Source organism: Rhopalosiphum padi, chromosome 2 (genome assembly GCF_020882245.1).
Source record: "Rhopalosiphum padi isolate XX-2018 chromosome 2, ASM2088224v1, whole genome shotgun sequence".
Lineage (NCBI taxonomy): Eukaryota > Metazoa > Arthropoda > Insecta > Hemiptera > Aphididae > Rhopalosiphum > Rhopalosiphum padi.
Genome location: NC_083598.1, coordinates 27,380,832 through 27,402,244, shown reverse-complemented (window position 1 = coordinate 27,402,244; position 21,413 = coordinate 27,380,832). Strand labels below are relative to the sequence as shown.

The 21,413-nt window shown below is 27.3% G+C and overlaps 1 protein-coding gene across 1 annotated transcript; it reads right to left on the bottom strand.

The window, feature by feature from the left end:
* Nucleotides 1-201: 201 nt before the first annotated feature.
* LOC132921008 (uncharacterized) lies at nt 202-19,545 on the bottom strand. Its single transcript, XM_060983802.1, has 9 exons — nt 18,603-19,545; nt 18,313-18,537; nt 17,354-17,605; nt 17,146-17,280; nt 6,545-6,916; nt 4,503-5,102; nt 3,871-4,095; nt 611-862; nt 202-494 (listed from the first exon to the last, which is right to left on the bottom strand). The coding sequence occupies exons 1-9, from the start codon at nt 19,489-19,491 to the stop codon at nt 328-330; spliced, it is 3,117 nt and encodes a 1,038-aa protein (XP_060839785.1). The 5' UTR covers nt 19,492-19,545; the 3' UTR covers nt 202-327.
* Between the last annotated feature and the right edge of the window lie 1,868 nt (nt 19,546-21,413).

Sequence of the window (21,413 nt, the reverse complement as noted above, 5' to 3'; positions counted from 1 at the left end):
TATTATTATTATTATTATTATTACTTACCGACTTCCATTAACTACTCCGTGAATAGACATTGAAATATAATATGTATTAATATTTTTCATTTTCATAACGAATGGGTGGAATACTAATATTCTCGGAGCTCAGATTTCGGAGTATAAGTAATATTAATTCTATTAAACACATAATTTATTGTACACTATTTCAAAACAAACTTGTCATTAAATTAGTTTCTTTTAATCAAATGTATTTTTATTTCTTATACAGAAGATTTTGTCACAAGATTACACAATATACAAAGTAAATAAATACCTATTTATACACGCTATATTATTTTAAAATTAAGTATTCAATTTCCTAAATTTTAACCAAACGCTTTCGGGTATATTTACAAAACTTCCAATAACATATTTTATGGGAATTTGGGTTTTATCACATGACATCACTTCGTAGTTAGTTAACACTTCGGACAAGGCCATCTTCATTTCAAATTCAGCAAATCTTTTGCCTGAAATCCATAAACACACCATTATAGACATTGAATAAAAACAATTTTTATGCACTTTGGTTTTGTGTATTAGAAACATCTCTAAAATGTATACGAAGCTGTATTATAAGACGTACCAATACAAAATCTAGGACCATCTCCGAACGGCATATATGTGTTAGGTTGCAAATTATGTATGTTTTCGTCTGAAAAACGATCCGGATCAAAAGCCTCTGGATCAGAGTAGTATTTTGGATCGTAGTGAATGGCATGTACTGGAATAACGATTTTGGTACCAGTTTTTAACTTAATCTGTGTCCCAGGTATTACATAAGGCTTAGTCACGACTCGATTTAGTGTTACTAATGGAGGATATTTTCTCAATGTTTCTGAAAATTAAAACGAAACGATTAAAACAAAATTTAATTTAACGTATCTGTAAACTACCCGATAGTCCCAGTTGAAACAAATTTTTTGAAAAGGAATATTATAGTTATTAACCTTAAAATGTTGTTAAGTACGTTCAATCTTCTTTTTTTTTAATAATATCTATTACTATCCATACATTTCGTCACATATATAATGTATTCAGAAACAAATATAATAAATGTTTTGACAAAATGATTTCCCGAATTAATTCAAATTAAATGTATGTTTTGAATGTTATAATTAGTTTATATTGATCCGCAATATCATATAAACTGAATAAACATGAATAAATTATTTTTACCAATTCACTATCATATATATGGTGCGCTCTATCAACGCAAACTCGAAGAAATATTATCTCAATAAAAAGAAATACATTATTATAACAATTATTATTATTATTTCATTTGTGAAGGTGAAATTAATTTAAGACATACCTATAATTCTTTAATTCAAATAATTACATTGTCTTATTCAATCGATTAATAATATTTAATTTTTTTTCATTGACAATTTACTTGTATTCTATTTTACCCAAGTAATAGATAATATTCAATTCAATCGTGAAACATTTAATAAGTAGTTACAGTAATTTTTTTTTCTTAGCCGTCCTCGACAGATCACTTTTTTAATAAATTTCGAATACTTTTAATTTAGCTTACTATTTGCATAATGGTGCTATGGTAATTTTATATTAAACTTGTATATGCACTATTTGGGCTTTGTCGGTGTTAGTTATATTTGTGACCAGCTGCAAACAGTGTTAGGCAACACAAATCAATGACTAAAGTTTATAAAGATCTTTATAATATATAATTTAAATTTACAAATTTCAATAAATATAATAATAATTCGAAATGAAGCGAACTAAAATTAATGATTATATTTTTCATCATTATTAATGGTTAGTGATATTCCACTAACAATATTCTTCAAGGAACATTTCTGGGAACAAAAAATATAACGAAAATATTCACTTATCCATTGGGAATATCCCATAAGATTAAAAAGTTAATTTATATTTATATAATATATGTACGACAATTCTTACTGGAAAATCTGTATTTTATTTCACAAAAGTTTAAAAGTTAATCTCTTCACTGCCGACTGGTATTTGAGTATAAAACTTAAATTAAACTTTTTATATAATTATTAATATTTTTGGAATCACCAAAAAGTCATTTTATTCTTGCGTAATTATTTTTTCGTATAAAATATTAAAATAATTTTCTAAAAATATAGTATGGATAAATTTCTGATCTTAGGAATATTCCACAGAATTTTCCAAAATTTCATTTCACATCATTATTCATAATTTATTTCACAGACTAGTATTTTATTTCATTTTAACATCAATATAAATCATAATACATAATCTCAAACCTTTTTTTATTGAAAATGAATTATTATATCTATTGAAATCATCAGTTTTAATCTTCGGCTAATCTCAGTATTTTTCCAACACTGCTTACACTTTATATATGTTATATATGATTTAATGTGAAACTAATGTTGTCACCAAGCTGTTTCACACGTCTGTCCTAATTTACGTAATGCCTTTCTTTGAGTAGGTTTTTATATTTTCTTTTCGTTTTAGATAGTTCTGACGACTATACCCATCTGTTTATGGCAGGTTGTTCTCATCCATTCGTGTTATTTTTTCTGCATATAGCGCTATTTATTATTCTTTTTGAATCATTCATTCACGCTCATTATGCTCAGGCTGATATACACCTGATAGTACCTTCCAGTGTATAGCTATGTAAAGTCACATATCATCAGTCCACACTAACTAGGTAATCGACGGTTAGTTTTCACCGCAGTGTCAGCATACAGGAGACTCATATTATTCAACGATTTTTAAGGGTATCGTGCGGTTTTACTTATATAAGTTTAGTTATAGTCTTACAGCGGTTATTGTCAGTGTTTGTTTTTTCTATATATATAAGTATGGTAGTTTAATAAAATATCAAACTAAAAACATTTTGATGAAATATATCCGTTTTAAATGTTTTTAAATATGATAATAAATCATCTTACACTTTAATTATAATGCTATATTTATCATCTGTCCTATACATTTGATTTTTTTTTAAATATCAACAACAATTTTGATTAAAACGAGTCATAGATTTACAGTTTCTCATTATACGAATGTACCTACTTGAATTTGTTTAAAATTATTTTTTACTATAAATACGTAATTAATATTTTGATGTAATTTTTATATCGAATTAAAATAACAGCCATTTTATTTTCTAAAAACGTAATCGATACAATAATTAATATCGATTTCATGTAAAACAATAATACAAAATAATTATAATTATATTACCTTTACATATCATACCATGAAGGTTATAATTTACGAGCTATATGATATGAATCTAATATTTGTCTAAATTGTTGACAGGTAATCATAATCAAACATAAAAGCACTCATTTTTATTATTCAAGTGTGTAAAATCTATAAAAATAAATTAATTTTGTATGAAAATACAAAACCAATTATTTAAATTTACGTGATACCCTATTTTTTTATCGCTAAATTTTCTGCATATGCTTGAAATTTGTTTCTATGATTTTATTACAGATTTAAATAATTATTGTGCTTTTAGCATAATAACACAGATGGTACTGCTGTAAAATATTATATACTAATTATAAAATATTGTTCAAGAGCCATAGTTTTTGATTATAAAATATTTAACGTACTAGATCATTAAATGTTCAAAAGTTAAAAAAAAAATGAAAATAATATTATTACTAACATCTTAAATAAATTATTCCACATCGAGATATAAAACACAAAAAAAAAATATTTCAAAAGTCAATAAATGTGAAAAGATTTTTAGTCAATATTTACGACATCTAACTACATGAACATATAATTTAAATTCAGTATAACGCTCGGATTAATAATTTTTCTTCGATTTGAAAATTAAATAAAAAATTCACTTTATCTTACCTTTAATCACCATGCCCATATAATGAAGTTCGTTAAGACATTCACTATTCATTTGTCCATTATACTTCGCTTTAACTTCCAATATTTCTTTTCGAACTTTATCTTGGACATCTTTTCTTAACGCTAATTCGTACATGCAAAAGCTCATTGATGTAGATACTGTTTCGAAACCAGCGATAAATAGAATATATGCGTTTGCTACAATATCCATTTCGGTAAATTTTTCTAAAAAACACAAAAACATTTATGTTTTATTTTTGAGAAAAATTTTTAAATCCGTTTTTAATTTTAATTTAAAAATTAATTAAGTAATTTAATTTTAATAAGTGATGAACAAATATGCAGGTTACAAATTCTACGATACTACTTTTTTTTAAGAACTGTATTATAATTATTCTCATGCACTATTATTGTTTTCGCTGAGGTATCTTACATCAAACGAGTGTAAAGGCAGTAATGGTTTTACTGTTACATGTATATTTTTGTTCATCTCCCAACCTCTCAAACCATTTATAATACATTTACGACGCGACGTGATTATATTTTGTAATGGTGATAACGCGTTCTTATTATTTGTCGTGGTATGAGGTAAAGAAAAAATAAACCGTCTGCGATTTTCTCTCACTGATTACCTTCGGGTTTTAGATTCGGGTTCAACACCAGATCTTCTCTGGCCTTCATCAAATGCTGTACAAAGTCTTTGCGGTCTTCGTTGTGCTTCTCTCGGTAATTGATCGTCTGCTTAAACGCGTCGTGGAAGAATCGGATGGTGCGGTGCGAGTAGTGATGCACGCGAAATATGCTCAGCAGGGACGGCTGCATGAATATGATCGCCACTCGGATTTTGGACCTCAGCGATGGCTGGAAAACGTTTTTCCCGTGTTTCCGGAACTCCGAGTCCGGATCGTTGATGGCGTCCAGCTTCAGACCGAACGCGCAGCTGCCGATCACGTCGGTCGAGTATTTGGCCATCATCTCGCGGATTTCGATCCGTCCGGCGTCGTCGTCCAGAGTCTTGCCGATGGTCGATAGCAGACCGTCACTGCATTCCTTTACCTGTTCGTTCATGTATTTCAGTTTGTTGGCCGTGAACGTGGGACTGAGCTTTTGCCGCATTATTTTCCACCGCTCGCCCCGCGTGAAGAATATATTATTGTTGAGTGGGTTCGTGTGTGTGCCTGCGTATAACCCGCGGTCAGTGAAGTTGTTGAAGTCTTTGATCAATATGTGTCCTAAGGATTAAAAACAAAACAAACCAAAAAATTAAAAAGACTTTCGTTAAAAAAAAAAAGTGACATCCTAGTTACTCTAGACTTTACAAAGTATAAAATGATTGGAATGTAGGTAGTGAACATTTTTATATAAATTTAATTATCGGTATTCTAGCTGTTTTTTAGAGAATATTTGAAATTTAGATTATTTAAAAAAAAAATGTCTAAAGTCCCAAAATGTCCAGTGTATATATCAGGAACAGATAACCTTTTTTTTTCTTTTGAGTGCAGAATAATGATCTACTTTTTTTTGAAGATCGATTACAAAAAATATTATTATATTTAATTATGTTTACAGAATATAAATGAACAATGGTTCTGTGAACAGTTTACATAACTGACAATTACCGATATACGCGATGATGATTAATTAAGGAATGATAATAATATTTATTGGAACAATAATATATGAAGACAGATCAAATTTTTAACAGTTATATAACTTCTATTAATTACTGAATTGTGATGTTAGTCATTGGAAAACGATTACCTCATGTTGTTATTTGTAAATTAAAACTTATTGATTATCAGCAACAAATTAAATATTAATAATATATTATTTAGTTCTGAACCACTCAAAAATTTTATGAAATATTTATTTAAAAATTATACCATTTTCCCGCCAACTTTTTTAAAGCATTTTTAAAATATTAAAAAAAGAACTAAATAACAAATTAACAGTATGAGATTGATAAACTGAAAATAATAATAATAATAATAATTTCAGGGAACTCATATCAATCTTAGAATAACTGATAAGACAAAGTGCAAACATAATGTATATTACAATATCACTATTTAATGAAATTAAAACTATGTTAATCATATTAATAATGAGATAACATTTAAGTTAAAATTGATTATTCTGATGTATAATAATATTCTTACAATTAATCATAATTATAATATGTTTACTTGATACAACTTCCATTTTAAATGATAATTTAATGTGTACACTAATAAGATGATTAAAATATTACGTAGTTAATAGTCTTACCAACAGTGTTAATCTCTAAAAATAAGTTCTTACACAACAAATCACCGTCATTGTACTTTAAGTTCGTTCAAATTCAAAAAACTGTGTGTAAAAATAAAAGGACACAATTTGGATGAGATACAAAATCCGTGCTTATGTATCCATCTCTCGGCTCACTCGCCTTAACTACAGTAATATAATGTTTATAAGATTTTTTTTAATATGATTAAAAGCAAAAAAAAATAGTTGTTCAAAAAACTGTGATAATTTCTAGGAGATGGAGATTTCATTAATATTCATTAAAAATCAAGAAATGTATACACCGACTTGTATTGCAAGTAGTCTATATAAATTCAAAATTACAATCGCCAATCGACTATATCATATTATAGAGTAGTCTCGCGCAAGTCACGCTCGATGTACATACCTATTAGTTCTGGGTCTTTGACGAGCAGTTGCGGCGTTCGCATCGTATAAATGCCACCGAACCGCCGGTCGCCCAGCTGCCGGTAAAGGCTGTGCAGCACGTCCATAAAGTGCATCCGGCCCATCATGGAGGGCATCGCGTGCCCGAACAACGGCACCGGCGCCGACGGACTGGATATGCCCAGCTTGGACCAGTGGCTGTGGGTCCAGGTGGAGTACATGTATATGGCACCGAGAAACGCGGTGACCAATAGCATTTTCAGGTCGAACAGTTCGTAGACGAATTCAAACATTATCGCTTTGGGTAGAAGACAGACATGCGAAATCAATTTTACTGTTCGAACGAACGTCTGCCGGACGACTGTCGACCGTTCTGTTGACTCGTATTATTCAATTGGCTATACACGTGTAATCGTATACCATAGATTAGTAACGCGTCAAAGGTAGCGCCACTAATCTTCAATTAAATTTTTATATGCATCGTATTTATACATGCGTGTATATCAAACAATACCTATACCTACAAACTTTTTTCAGTTATTTTTTATTATTAAACGTCCTTCGGCTGAATACACAACACAATTATTTCTGTGTAATAAATATCACATTATGATTATTATAAGCTCACCGAACATCTTCACATGACTCAAGGACGTTCCGATACAGTATAATTAATGTATAAATGATATGTCTATAATTGACATGTTCTTTTTCACTTTTAAAAGTTTCATTTCTATTCGTGAGTTCTAATAACCGTGTAATATTCAAAATTATAAATAATAAAAGTACACGATAATGATTGTAATTTCGACGATTTTTTTTTTCTATCGTTCATACTTAGGTCTTTTGTTTTTTCGATTTAGTAATATTTTAACCAGACAACTACTATGCTACTCTTCCAAACTATTTATTCGAAGAAATCTACTTATGTATATTTACTATTTACTCCATGGATTATGTTCTAAATGAAAAATGGATAATATCTAAAGGTTTTAGAATGTATTCCGAGTGAAATAAGATTTACAGCGATGTAATTATTATTTCACGCAAAGGCTTTTTTATGTAGAAGATGATTATTATTTAATAATTTGAAGTTTTTATGTTTTAATAGTATCTCGAAATGCGAAGGAAAATCACTTTAAACGATCGGAAATATCTAAAGAAGTTTCAGCGAGTGCAGATTTAACCTACAACCTCCTATCAAATAGATTGAAATGTTACTACATAATTATATAATTTATCAAATGTATTATTGATTTGTAATATATCATTCTACCTACATCCACTAAAGTGAGTCAAAGTAAAATGAATACCCAACACGAGGTCTCAGACATCAATTTAGTAGTACCAATTGCTATATACCAATCTAAGAAAAAGTAAAAGTAAAGTTTAAAAGTATACTTTCACCCAAAATAAAAAAAAATAAAAAAAAACATAATTACAAAATCAATAGATTCCATGTTTGCTTCGTTTAGATTGTAAAGCGTATAATAATTATAACATACACAATATATGTCTTTCAACATTCACTATTTATTTATACGATTTAAGGACTGAAATAAATAAACTTTATTTGATCATTGGGTTTAAGGATAGTTAGAAGTACGTGTTCAAAATATTTTTGTAGTTAAGATTATGTGCAGCCAAGCAGATAGAACCACTTCAGATCGACGAACAGGGTGAAAATTTAAAATGATACAATAAAAAGTTTCATGTAAAAGTTCTTGAGCCCCATAAATCACAGTTAATTGCATTTAACGTGGTTACATTTTTGGTTCATGTGACCCATTTGAGGGGAAAACGATGAAATCGATAAACAATTAAATTGGACAAGCGAGCACTTTGTAAGACTTTAAATAATGATTATTAATCGAGTATATAAAAACTAAGTAAAAAAAAAATACTACATAAAACAAGATGAGTATCTGAATCAAAAAAGTTAAAATTAATAATCTGTTTACTTTAAAACGCAAGTATAATTGATATTACGACGATTTGTTTTTGTTATTTACGATAAATATATAAAATAAACATAAATCGGTGAAATCAAATGTCACTGGAGAATACACATTCCATTTATCTTTTGTACAACAAAATTACCTTGAATTTGTCATGACATAAAATGTTGTACTATAACGTAAAACGTTTAACTTATATATCAAAATTATGTACAAGAGATATTCGTACGATTTATCAAATCGCATGCATTAAAGATTATATACATAAAAGTGAAAAATTATAAATAATCATGACAAAAAATAAACCGCGTTTTATTTATTTATCGTTAAAAATGTAATATCTTACATTGTTTAGAATTTATATTATTTAATAATAAAAAGAAATATTATTTATAAAAATAATAATGTAATAATTTCTACTTATTTACTAAAATGTAAAATTATTGATATTATTTTATTTATTCAATAAATTTATATAATTTAATATAAATTGTTTAGAATAAATTTTAGATAAATAATAAAAAATTTAAATAATTTTTATACCCATTGTATGATAATTATTGTTCTAATCACTCTCAATATTTTATCATTTGACATTTTCAAATACAGAACAACAACATTATGTCGCATTCTATGGAAAATAAAATATTCATAGTTATTAATAATTAGTTTAATTTAGCAGAATTTACAAGCAAATTAGAAACATGGATTTTTAAAAAATACAAACAACTAATAATTAGACAATATTTTTAAAAATAAACTTATTTATTATTGTCAAAACAAATTAATATTTATACACTGATTAAAAAAAAAAAAAAAAACGGTAACAATTTAATATTTAGTAACAAATATTATTATATTATATATTTATATATCAATATAATGACATATAAAAAACTATCATTGACTATATAATTATAATAATATTGAATATTGTATACTTATAATTCATTACATAAGTGAATGTTATAATAGGAACCGTGTATTCAATTTTCAATAAATTCTTGGATAAAGTTATTAAGCTATTCAGTTTTTAGACAAAATAATATGGTTTTAATATGCGTGAGTTTGACAATTTTGTGAAACTAAATAAATAATAATTTATAACTTCAAACTCGTATAAAATCAATTGATTGACATTATGCATTTTTGATATTTTTCAATCGCTTTAAGAAAACTGATATACAAATACGATTCTTGCTTTACAACTTACAGGTTTTTAGCTGAAAAAATCGCTAATAGCATTTAAAACTAAATAAATTATAAAATTCCAAATATCTTTAACGCTTAAAATTATAATAAAAATATTTTGAAAAATGAATTGTGTACTTCAATTGTCGTATATCAAGATTTTATTGTTAAATGATAACTAAACAACTTAAATAGGGAAAAAATCCTAATAATTTTTTTTATCCAACAAAAATAATTACTTATGCGTATAAAAAATATATGAGAATGCTAAAATGTTTTTTCAACTCTACTAAAAATAATCACTTATGAGGTATTATGAATTAAATCTGTATACTGTTTGACTAAAAAATATTAATTTCATTGAAATAAATAAAAAAAAATCGAAATTCCAAATATCAATAATTAATTCAAAAATTATATCATGTCAAGAAAAATCGATTTTTAATGTTTAGTGAAATTTTTATACGTTCAAAGTTTATTTTTTAATTACAACACTAAAACAAAATCGATTTTGTCGGAAACTTTTTTTATGTAAACATTTCTATCGTGCCTAATATTTTCTTATAGTTTTTAAAAAATGTAAGCATTTTTTCCAAAACATGAATAGTGATAGACGAAAAACACACATCATTATTAATAATGATGCGATACTAATAAAATCTAAAAAAAATATGATATTGAATAAAATGTACTTCAAATGTGTATTGCTCTGGACTCATATAATATATTCATTATTATATTCAAAAACACTATATTATATGGTTCGCGTAATATTTTCAATTCCAAATATAAAATATTTAGGACCCCTCTTGGAACCACCTGACCAACTGGATTAGAAAAAAATTTATAACATTATGTATAGTGCAAAACACAAATTTAGTTAGAAATGAATATTTTTTATAATATAGTACATGTATTTCCGAGCTTAAATATTTTAGGGTTCACATAATATCTATTAAATTTCATGTATATCCGTTTGAAAATTATACTGCGGCAGTTTAAATTCAGTAGTTTATAATATTCTAAACCAAAAATATATAATCACTAAATAATATTATCATTTTGAAAAGAATATTGTTCAGTAAAATGTACCTATATTGCCTATACACTACGCCGTTTAACGCCATTAATTTTGCAGTCAAAAATGTAAATAATAAGGTGATTAATAAAATATAATAACTTAACTGCTTTAAAAATAATTGTAAGATTTATTCTCAGTTATTTTTATATTTTAAATTTAAAAAAAAATCATTTAAAAATAATTAGACTGGACTTTTTTCAAAAATAAAAAAACGTCTCGTATTATGTTATGTTTTTTAATAATATTAGTCTTTACAGTATAATTTTGGTATTAACTACGATATTATTAACCGATACAATTATAATATATTTACATTTATTTTTAATATTTTAGTTTAATTTGTAGATGGTGGTTGGTTGTTAGTTGAGTAGCTAAATTTGTTTAGTGTATTGACTTTTTTCTTCAGTGCTGGGATTTCTTGTAGGGATTCTGATAGTTAATGTTTGTGTTTTAATTTGGCGTACTGTTGGCATTCGAGAAGTATGTATTTGACTTTTATGAGGGTTCATCAGTTGGGTATAGAAATAAATTTTGATATTGCGCCTAATTATAGATATTTCTATAAAAATTTCTTTATAAAATCAATACAATAATAAATGTTCTATCGAAATCAAATTTCAGTCATATAAAATAACTAAACTTTAAAAATAAAGCCGTTGTTTTATAATTTACCTTAAACAAGTAAAATGTGCATGTAAATGGTTTTTGTTGATACGTTTTGTCCCTCGATTTTATGGATTCAAAAGCGACGATGTCGATATCCAAATAACACGAATACATAATATTGTATATTCGGCGCACGTCTCTCTTATAATATCATCATTATAATCATCACAAATGACGACGGTTATTAATCAGTTCATATATTTCGTCTTCCCAATCGCCGCCGGGGTTTGTCCGCCGTCCAGTATAGCTCCCGATCGTCCGAACTAAAATAACATTGTGATGAAGTGACGACTACGGTCGAAATGAAGCCACCATCGGTACCATTTTAAGTTTTCGGTGTGCTAGAGCCACGGTCGGCTGGTTTAAGACATCTCTAGCCGGTTTCCTCGACGCAAATAACGCTCCTGGCTTGGGTGACGAAGGACCTGCGGCGCCGGAACCCGGGTCCGGAACACGCCGGACGTGGAAGTGCAACAGCAACAGACCGCGGTGCATGTCGCGCTGCAGCCGTCGATTTTGGACTCGAGCAAATCTTGCGAATTTCCGTCGTTGTCGACGATTTAAAATTATTATACTATCGTTACGTCTACTACTGCAGTCGGTGATAGGCACTCCAATAAGGCGCAAACGTGCGGCGTACAACGACTGCGGAGACCGCCTCGTGCAGATTATCGAACAAGTCGTCCGTGGTCCGCGAAACGGGTAACTCTCGTACCGCAATAACTAATGATGGTGATATGATGAATAATAATATCGTACTGTTTTGATGTGCTCTTATTGTTTATCCGAATCTCACGCCTGTTTGTTTTATGCGGGTCGCGATGGATGGCGGCCCGGGCGAGAGATTAGTTTTATCTTTAGGCGTGACCGACGCGCCCTACAGCCGCGTATTCAAACAAAAAGCGCGGTTGCTGCCAAGACGTTTGTGTTCATATCTGTGTATTTTATGTGCGTCTAAGGCCGAATGCTCATCTGCGCCGTATCACTAAGCCGCGGTAATCCGCTCGGACCGAAATAATAGTTGTGCGGTTCGAAACGCGTCTAATCGAAAACAAGAGATCTCGCGAATTCGACGTATTTCCGCGAGACTACGAGCGTAACCGGAATTGCGGAGTAACGGTGGCCATAAAAAAAAATATAAAGAGTATGTCGGGCCTTCGCCTAACAAACCCCATTGTCTGTATAATTATTTCAGATTTTCTTGTCTAATAGGTAGTAATAAAAGTGATATAAAATTAAAATAACTAGGCAAGGTATACGTTATTAAAAATAATAGGATAGCATTAAATACAATAGGAGGATCGGCCTCTGCTCGCTTTGCTCACCTTCCATCTGAGGATTACTCTATCCGCCATCCTGGTGGTTACTCTCGTGTAACTCGAGGTTCACGCTCCTTAGCATCATGAAATTTAATGTCTGTAATTTTAAATATTTAAACATACAACATATGTGGAATATAAAACACAAAATCTTTTTTTATAATATAATTAAGATATTATTACATGATATATTTTAAACAAATGCGTAAAAAATAATGTTTAACAGCAAAAGTTGTTAGAAATTCATTATTTATCACTATCAATAAATGTGTTTGATTAATTTTATAAATATATGTGTTTGTGTGTAGAATTTGATTTATAAATCTATTTTATACTGTACTGGACCTTATATTATGATGTCCGTATACTATAAGTTTTTATCTTTCTCGTTTTATCCTCTTATATAGGTGGTATATGACAGTAAAACTATTTTTTTCTTCACTAAATTTCATGATTTCACGTGCTGAATAATATTATAAGTATATCTTAATAAATATAACCTATACCTACTCTTTATAATATAATTTTTTATAGCATACAAATTATATTATGTATCATAAATAATTTACAACCAACACATAACACATTAACATATAGCTTATTCATAATAATATAATGTACATAGAAATATTTTTAAGCAACCGTTATAAAAAAATTATATATATCTACTCGTGCCAGGTTTTTCTTTATTATATTAATCTATTTAACCGAAATGCGTTAAAAAATATTATTCATTTTATACCCTTTTGAATGAATGTATAAACATACTTCATCACAATGAGAGACTCAGACTCGATATATATAGTTTAGTGTGATATAGATGGTGTAAATATTTTAGAATAATAAACACATCGAGTCACAAACTTACATAAACAATGAATCCCTAGACTATATTGTAACTCATAAAAATAAACTTTTACATAAATAAAATGATATTTAATATGAATTCACTATAGTGCATATTATTTACAATACATATGGTTAGCTCTACATGATTACATATTGCAAATGTCACTGCAACACCTACCACGCGTAGTATCTACGAATACGCAATATTGGTTTACTTCGAGGAAAGATTATTATATAATATTATTTCAACGAACCATGTGTATTAATGTCTTCCGGGCAATTGGCAGTTGTTAGTATGTAAGCAACTATACTTTATCTATTTCGGTCGCGATAAAATACATTTAAATACATAGTGTACTTATATAATTAACCATGACTTATTTATTCGTTTAACCAAAAGTATTATTAAATACTATTATATTGTACAATATTCAGTATAATAAATTAGTTATTTTTTTAATTCCAGATCGCATATGACATCAATGCTTAAGATTCTAAAATTTCGTTTACGGTTGGATTTACTTGATAAAACAATTATGAAATTGAGTAATTTACACGCAAAGAAATCTATTTATAATGTGAAAACAGAAATATTAAAAATATCGAACTACTATTTATTGATAAAAATAAACTACTTTATTTTTAAAAATTGAATTATACTTTAAATTATATAATATATATAAATATATATATTATCATATTATTTTGTATGTATTGCAGTATACTGAATTAATTTTCATCGAACAATAATATAATTTTATTCAAACAAAACATTGCAATTATCAAATATTCACTCACTTTTAAAATATTACTACCTATTGATAAAATGTCTCATAAGTAGGTATTGACATTTTTAACCCAACATTTGTATACATAATGTATTGTAGTACTTCTGTAGATTCCTAACTAATGTAATGGTAAGAAAGGTAGATAAGTGGGTATCGATCTGTTGTGCATTAGGTGTCGAGTGGGTCGCTATTATAGTGATCCCATAGTGTTGAAAAGCGAAATGACAAAACTGCAAGACAGATATTAATAGGTAGATCATTTTATAAACTAGTTATTTACTTTTATCGACATTTTTAATATTGCATATTCGATTGTTCTAATCAATTCAAACTTAAAATGTCTAAATATAAAAAAGTATGTAAATGGTACCACTCTGCTTGTACATTAGGTGTTGAGTAGGTCACTGTTATGGATGTGTTAAATTTGAATTCAATGATACGTCATTGTATACTAAAACGATTCTGAAAGGAAACGGTCTGTGAACCTTTATTGTTCAGTATATATCATAATATGTTTTTTGATACAGCTATTAAAGTCATATTTTATTTTTGTTTTAATATTACGGTAGATTGATAGGTATACATTTTTTTTCAAATATAGCATTTATTATAATAATAAACTGTATTTATACCATATGTATCTCAAAAGTTAATGAAAACTTTCAGTAAATACCGTAAAAAGTGAAAATATTTTAAAATAAATCAAAAATGTCAATCCGTATAATAAAATTCATAATAATATAATATAATAAAATTTTTAAATCCTTAATTCCTCATGCATAATGTTTTTAAATTATAACACAACAGTTAACATCATTATTTATATAATTATTATTATTATTTATTTAAATTTTAACTTAATATGTCCATAAAAATAATTGTCTATACATTTTTTTAGATTTCATGGTTCAGTATGAACTATTCATGAGAATCTTGAATCAAATGTTTAAAACTTGATATGAAAAGAAAAGTATAGTAATTCTAACATCTAATACATATAAAAATATCATGGCAATATATTTTTTTTTTACATATATATATATAAGTACAACTTATTTTTAATATTGTATTAAATTTTCTATAATTTATAGAACCCAATTATAAAAAAAAGTTAGTTTTTAATTTTGACCTTTTTAAAATTTTAAAGTACAAACTAGATCTAATTTTCCATACAAAATCAAATTTTAAGTTGAAAAATCAAAAAATTTCATTAATAATTTTTCGTGCACTATAATAAATTATAGTACAAAATAATATATTATTAGTTACCTATTACAATAAATATTTTATTATTATTTATTATTTAGGTAAAAATTAATAATTATAATATTTCGTCATAATTAATGTCGTTGTGAGTATTTATACATAAACGTATTTGTTTTTATTTTTGTGACAAATACGTTGGGTAGTTGTAAAAATAATAAATATTATTGCAGTTAATCAAATAAAACAATCGTAAGAAACCAAAACGTTCGTGGGTTTAAATATAATAATGTGTACGGTTTATACATTACTCTCGACGGTTGTATATAGAACATAGTGTACACGTATCTCGATTTATTTTCGGCCGATGGGTTTTCTATAAAAAATTAATGACTTTCCGATGCTCTTAAATGGAAAACCTGCCGAGGATTAATGTTTTTCGTTTTTGGAGAATACACACATATATGTCCATCTATACATGTGTATATATGTATTATACATATATTTTATGAGTATATAGTGCTAGATTTATTTTTAAGTCTCGTGTAGCCCCATATACATATACAGCGAGCGGTGGCATATAAAGCTTAAATAAACACCGTCAATGCACGGATCGTTGATAATGGCTGCGCCAGTGGTCGGTTGGATTGCGTTATCTTTACTGAATATGTAGTTTTTCTATTCGGTCTTATTTTTAATCTCCGTTTTTAATCCCTGTGTGTACGGCGGTACCTTCCACGTGCGAAATGATCATACTACAGACAAATAGCGGTGATATTAAAACGCATTTATACGAATTTAAAAATTATTATTATATACTGCAAGGTGATTTTACTAACCTGCACCAAACAATATCTTAAGAAATGATTGATGTTTTTAAGTTGAAAATTTAGTTATTTTTAAGTCTATAGTTCTAAAAAAAAATTAAAAATTGTAATTTCTTAATTGTTTTAGATATTGAAATATTGCGCGGTTTAAGGTAAAAATAATCAAGTCCAAAGTTGACATATAAAATCCGATAATTGTATCTATATAATAATAAGGTAGATGAACATTTTCAAATTGATGTGACGTGTTTATATCACATTAATTTTCACATTACGTAGTAATAATCATATATTTATTTTAAATAATGTGATAAAATATTAATAGATTTTTATTAATAAAAATACATGAAATTTCATCTGTTTAACATTTGAATGTGTTTTATATATATTAGCTGTTAACTACTTTAAAACAGGAACTATGGAAGTGTTCAGTAAGATCTGGTTGTTATTATGTTTTCAGACATTTATAAAATATTGAGTTCCTATTATATATTAGGTACTAGAAAAATAAATTTATCAAGCGAATAGTTTGACAAGTTGTATTAAAGTTGTTAAATAAAGCATACAATTATGTTAAAACTAAGAATGTACAACCATAATTCGAAAAATATTAAAATTTAAATTAAAAAAATTAACAAATTGATAACAAATTTTATTGACAAAATCACTTACTTATTGTCTATTATGAGTTAGTAATTTTTTTAAATGTTAGCCAAATACCATTTTCTGGCATTGTTATTATTGCTTTTTTACTAAATCGTATAGGAATTTCAGTTCTTTCACATGGTTCTACTTCAAATTTAGTTAGAATCTCAACTAAAGCCAATTTCATTTCCAACTCGGCAAAACGTTTTCCTATTGAAATAAATATACATTTTTTATATCCGATAAAATATAGGTATTTCACATGATTATTTTAATAATATACCTATACATATTCGAGGTCCATCGCCAAATGGAAGATAAGTACCACTTATACGTTTAGCTTTTTCTTCGGTTGAAAATCTTTCTGGATCAAATACTTCAGGATCCGTGAAATATTTTGGATCGTAATGCAGTGAATAAATAGGAATTATAACTTTTTGGTCCTTTTCAATAGTTAATGAATCGTTTGGTACGTGATATGTTTGTGATGCTTTTCTGAATAAAGCAAAGGTCGGAGGATACTTACGGAGTGTTTCTAAAAAACATAATATTTATATAATTACATTTTCATGATTCAATTTTTGTATTCAAGAAAAACAATAAATAGGTAAAAATGATCAAAATAATGTAAAAAATAAATACAAATAGCAACTCAAAATTAATAATACATTCTATATTATGAGTTTGATTTTGAATTTAGGGACTTCGCTAATCTTGATATATGTGTTAATATATTTTGTATATTATGATAAATCATTAAATTAAAAAATCTCAGTGTTATAGATTTAATTTATGTACGACAATTCAAATTTTAAAGCTTCCTAAACAATAAATATTAAAATTATTTAATAATAATTTTGTTATTAAAAACAATCACTTAATATCATTAATATTATATATTTTATAAATAAGAATACCTAAAAATACTTATTCTGGTCAAAAAAAATAATCTAAAAATTAAAGAATTAAAATATATGTTACATATTTAAATCAATACTAAATAAAAAAAATTATTTAATAACAATTCAAATAATGTTTTTGAACACAATTTAATTATCTTCATTAAGTAAATATCACAGCGTGTCCTATTTTCCAATAAGCTGATTGAGGCCATAAAAAACTTTTCTGAACTCTACTCAAACACCAAACATTAGAATAAAAATATATGATTGTAATATTAATAGATTTCTTGATTGACTCAGGTAAATAATAAAAATAATGTATTATTTAAACAATTATTACCTGCTAAAACCATATCTAAGTAATTAAGTTCTATCAGCAAATCGTTATTAATCAGTCCGTTGTTTTTCGATAATTTCAAATTAATTTCTTCGCGTACTTTGTCTTGGATATGCTTCTTTAACGCTAACTCATATAAACAAAAACTCATAGCAGTAGATACGGTTTCAAATCCAGCAGCAAACATAACAAATGCATTGGCAACAATTTGTGATTCTAAAAATCTTTCTAATAACAAATAAAATTAAATTCACATAAATTATTTATAAGTTTTCGGGAAGAAACACGTTTACCTCCTTGAGGTATATTTTTATTCAAAACCAAATCGTTTCTCGCCTGTATCAAGGTTTGAACAAAATCGTTTCTGACTATGTTGTTTTTTTCCCTGTATGTTATCGTTTCGTGAAATGCTGAATGGAAAAATTCAGTTGCATCCGCTGGGAAATCCTTAAACTTTAGGATATTCAACAGAGTAGGATTGATCATCAAACTCAATTCCCTTAAATGTGTTCTCAGTGACGGAACAAATAAAGACTTCCCGTACTTCCGAAACGTAGAATTATCGTCGCTTACGGCGTTTAATTTCAGGCCAAAAATGCAAGTGCCGATGACGTCCGTTGAATATTTTCCTAAAATGTCTCGCACTTCTATTTTATTGTCGGTTTTCATTAAGTTCTTATGGATATTTCTCATAAGTTCGTCGCCACACTCTTTGATTTGATCGTACATTAGCTTGAGTTTTCCTGAAGTGAACACTGGACTCAATATTTTCCTGATTAATTTCCATTGTGGATTTTCCATAAAAAATAGGTGGTTTGATAGGGGATTCGCTGAGAAATCTGAGTAAATACCGCGATTAGGGAAATTTGAGAAGTCTTTGATAAGCACATTGTTTATTATTTCCGGGTCGCGGATCATCAAATACGGGGTTCTCATCTGAAATAAACCTCCGTATTTGTTACCAGCCAGCTCATAGTAAATTTTCCTGTAGAAATCTATGGGGTGTTGCATTCCAAAAGCTACATAGAAGAAATTGCCGAATAGTGGAATTGGCTGAACATAAGGCACTTTGATTTTGTCCCATTTACTAAATGTCGAAGTACAAAAATAATAAATAATCGTAAAAACTAGTAGACACGGTGTTATTATATTTATCCACCAACTGGAAGTGGACACAAACATTATAAGAAAAACACAGAATACAACTAACTCAATACACACAAAAGTTAAAACTGTATTAGCATTAACTGTTTTCATTAAATTTAAAGTGGATAAAATATTAGTTATCCTTGATAAATTCACTGTCATTTTTGGTGGGGTTTTCTAAATGACAAAAAAAAAATGTATAGCGTGTTGTAAATCCCATACATAAAGTCAGCGAATAACTACAATTATATTTCTTTAAAATAATTGTTTTAATGAATGGATATTTTAAAATTACCAGTAATAACCATGTCAAGTATTGAAGTCAATCTATAGTATTTCATAAACAATTTCAGGGTTAACACAAATTTAAAAATGTATAATTCTTTTCATCTGTATTTTGTAATTTAAATTACCCATAAGACGGTATAATTAATTGCATTTGTTTTTTTTTTTATCATAATAACTAGTATACAACGATTACTTATCTTTTCTTTCGAACACTTATATTCAACCATAAACAATAATATTTATGAGATATTTTTATTTAATTATTGGACATAAAAGTACGTACGATACATTATATAACGTACGTACAACACATAGAATGTACAGCAATATCAATATCATATTGTTGATAACAATGTTAAACAAATTGTATGCAATATCATAACATATCGTAATTTAATATAATATTACTTATTAGGTATAATTAGAAAAAAACTAATAAGCAGTTCTATAATACTTTATGTCTAAATACTCTGAAGTATTGTAAATAAGTTCGCGTGACTGTTATTGGTCAATTACGTCGATCAGTCGAATGTAAAAAAAGATCGCGTTATTATAGAGTTTCAAAATTCATGACTTAGTTTATATATATAATTTCATGTCATACAACCAATGATAGCTTATAACACGGCATATTAATATATATATATGAATAAGATTTTGTATTTGTTATTTGTTACTTATTACGTCTCTAAAAATCTTACAATACTGTTAAAAGTAGCATAAGTTAAAAAATAGATGATATTCTATACACATTAGGTACCTAATATTTAAACATGTAATACTTGTCTTGTAGTTTTAGGTGTTTAGTATGAATGCACTTAATCCAATTTTACGTTACATAGGTACAATAAAAAGACACATGATATTATAATATCCACGCAAAGAAATTAAGTAGTATTACATAATAATAATATTCAGTTATGTTTATCATTTTCTTATATATTTACTGTTTCTATCTTTACTCTCAAATGCACATAGCAAACTGTAAACGGTTACAGTATAACTAACAACTGTTTAAGTTGATTCAATGAATCACAAAATAATATTTAACGTCAAGTTGAATTCATATTGTTAGCATTTACGAATATCATTTTTATCATCAATACATATTATTCATACACGAAATTTCGTTTTTTTTTTTAAATAAGTAATTTAGTTGATACATTTTTTTACTATAATTTATCTTTATTTTAGCATTTGACGTACCTGGTACCAGTGGTACCTGTAACTACGTATGTATAATATTACGTACACACGATACATAAAATCTGTTTTAAAATCTGTAAAATGTAAGTGTTAACATAGGTACCTACAGAGGATTATATTATTTTATCCGTACATACTACACAATAAATTATACAGTTACGTGGAAATACTATCAAAATGAAACCAGAGCTATATTCAGCATAATATATAAAAATATATCAAATGAATTTCAAATTTAAAAAATTTAGATTTTCATAGTTTGTGGCAAACCAGTACCGTCGTGTTAAATGATCGTTGTTCACAATAGTATTTTGATAAAATGGTCTTAATTACTCTTTTTCGTTTTATCATAGTCATTTAAACTAATATATTAATAGTTCCTTTTTCTAATTTCCATCTATAATAGGTATACGATTTACCTATCGAAATAAACATTATACTCTTTTCGTTATTAATAAATACTT

Coding starts and splice junctions, on each gene's coding strand:
- LOC132921008 (XM_060983802.1), bottom strand. CDS start 19,491: ATGTTTGTGTCCACTTCCAGTTGGTGGATAAATATAATAACACCGTGT. Junction 4,096..4,502: donor CCCGAATCTAAAACCCGAAG/GTAATCAGTGAG, acceptor TGTGTTTTTTAG/AAAAATTTACCGAAATGGAT. Junction 495..610: donor TGGTCCTAGATTTTGTATTG/GTACGTCTTATA, acceptor TATGGATTTCAG/GCAAAAGATTTGCTGAATTT.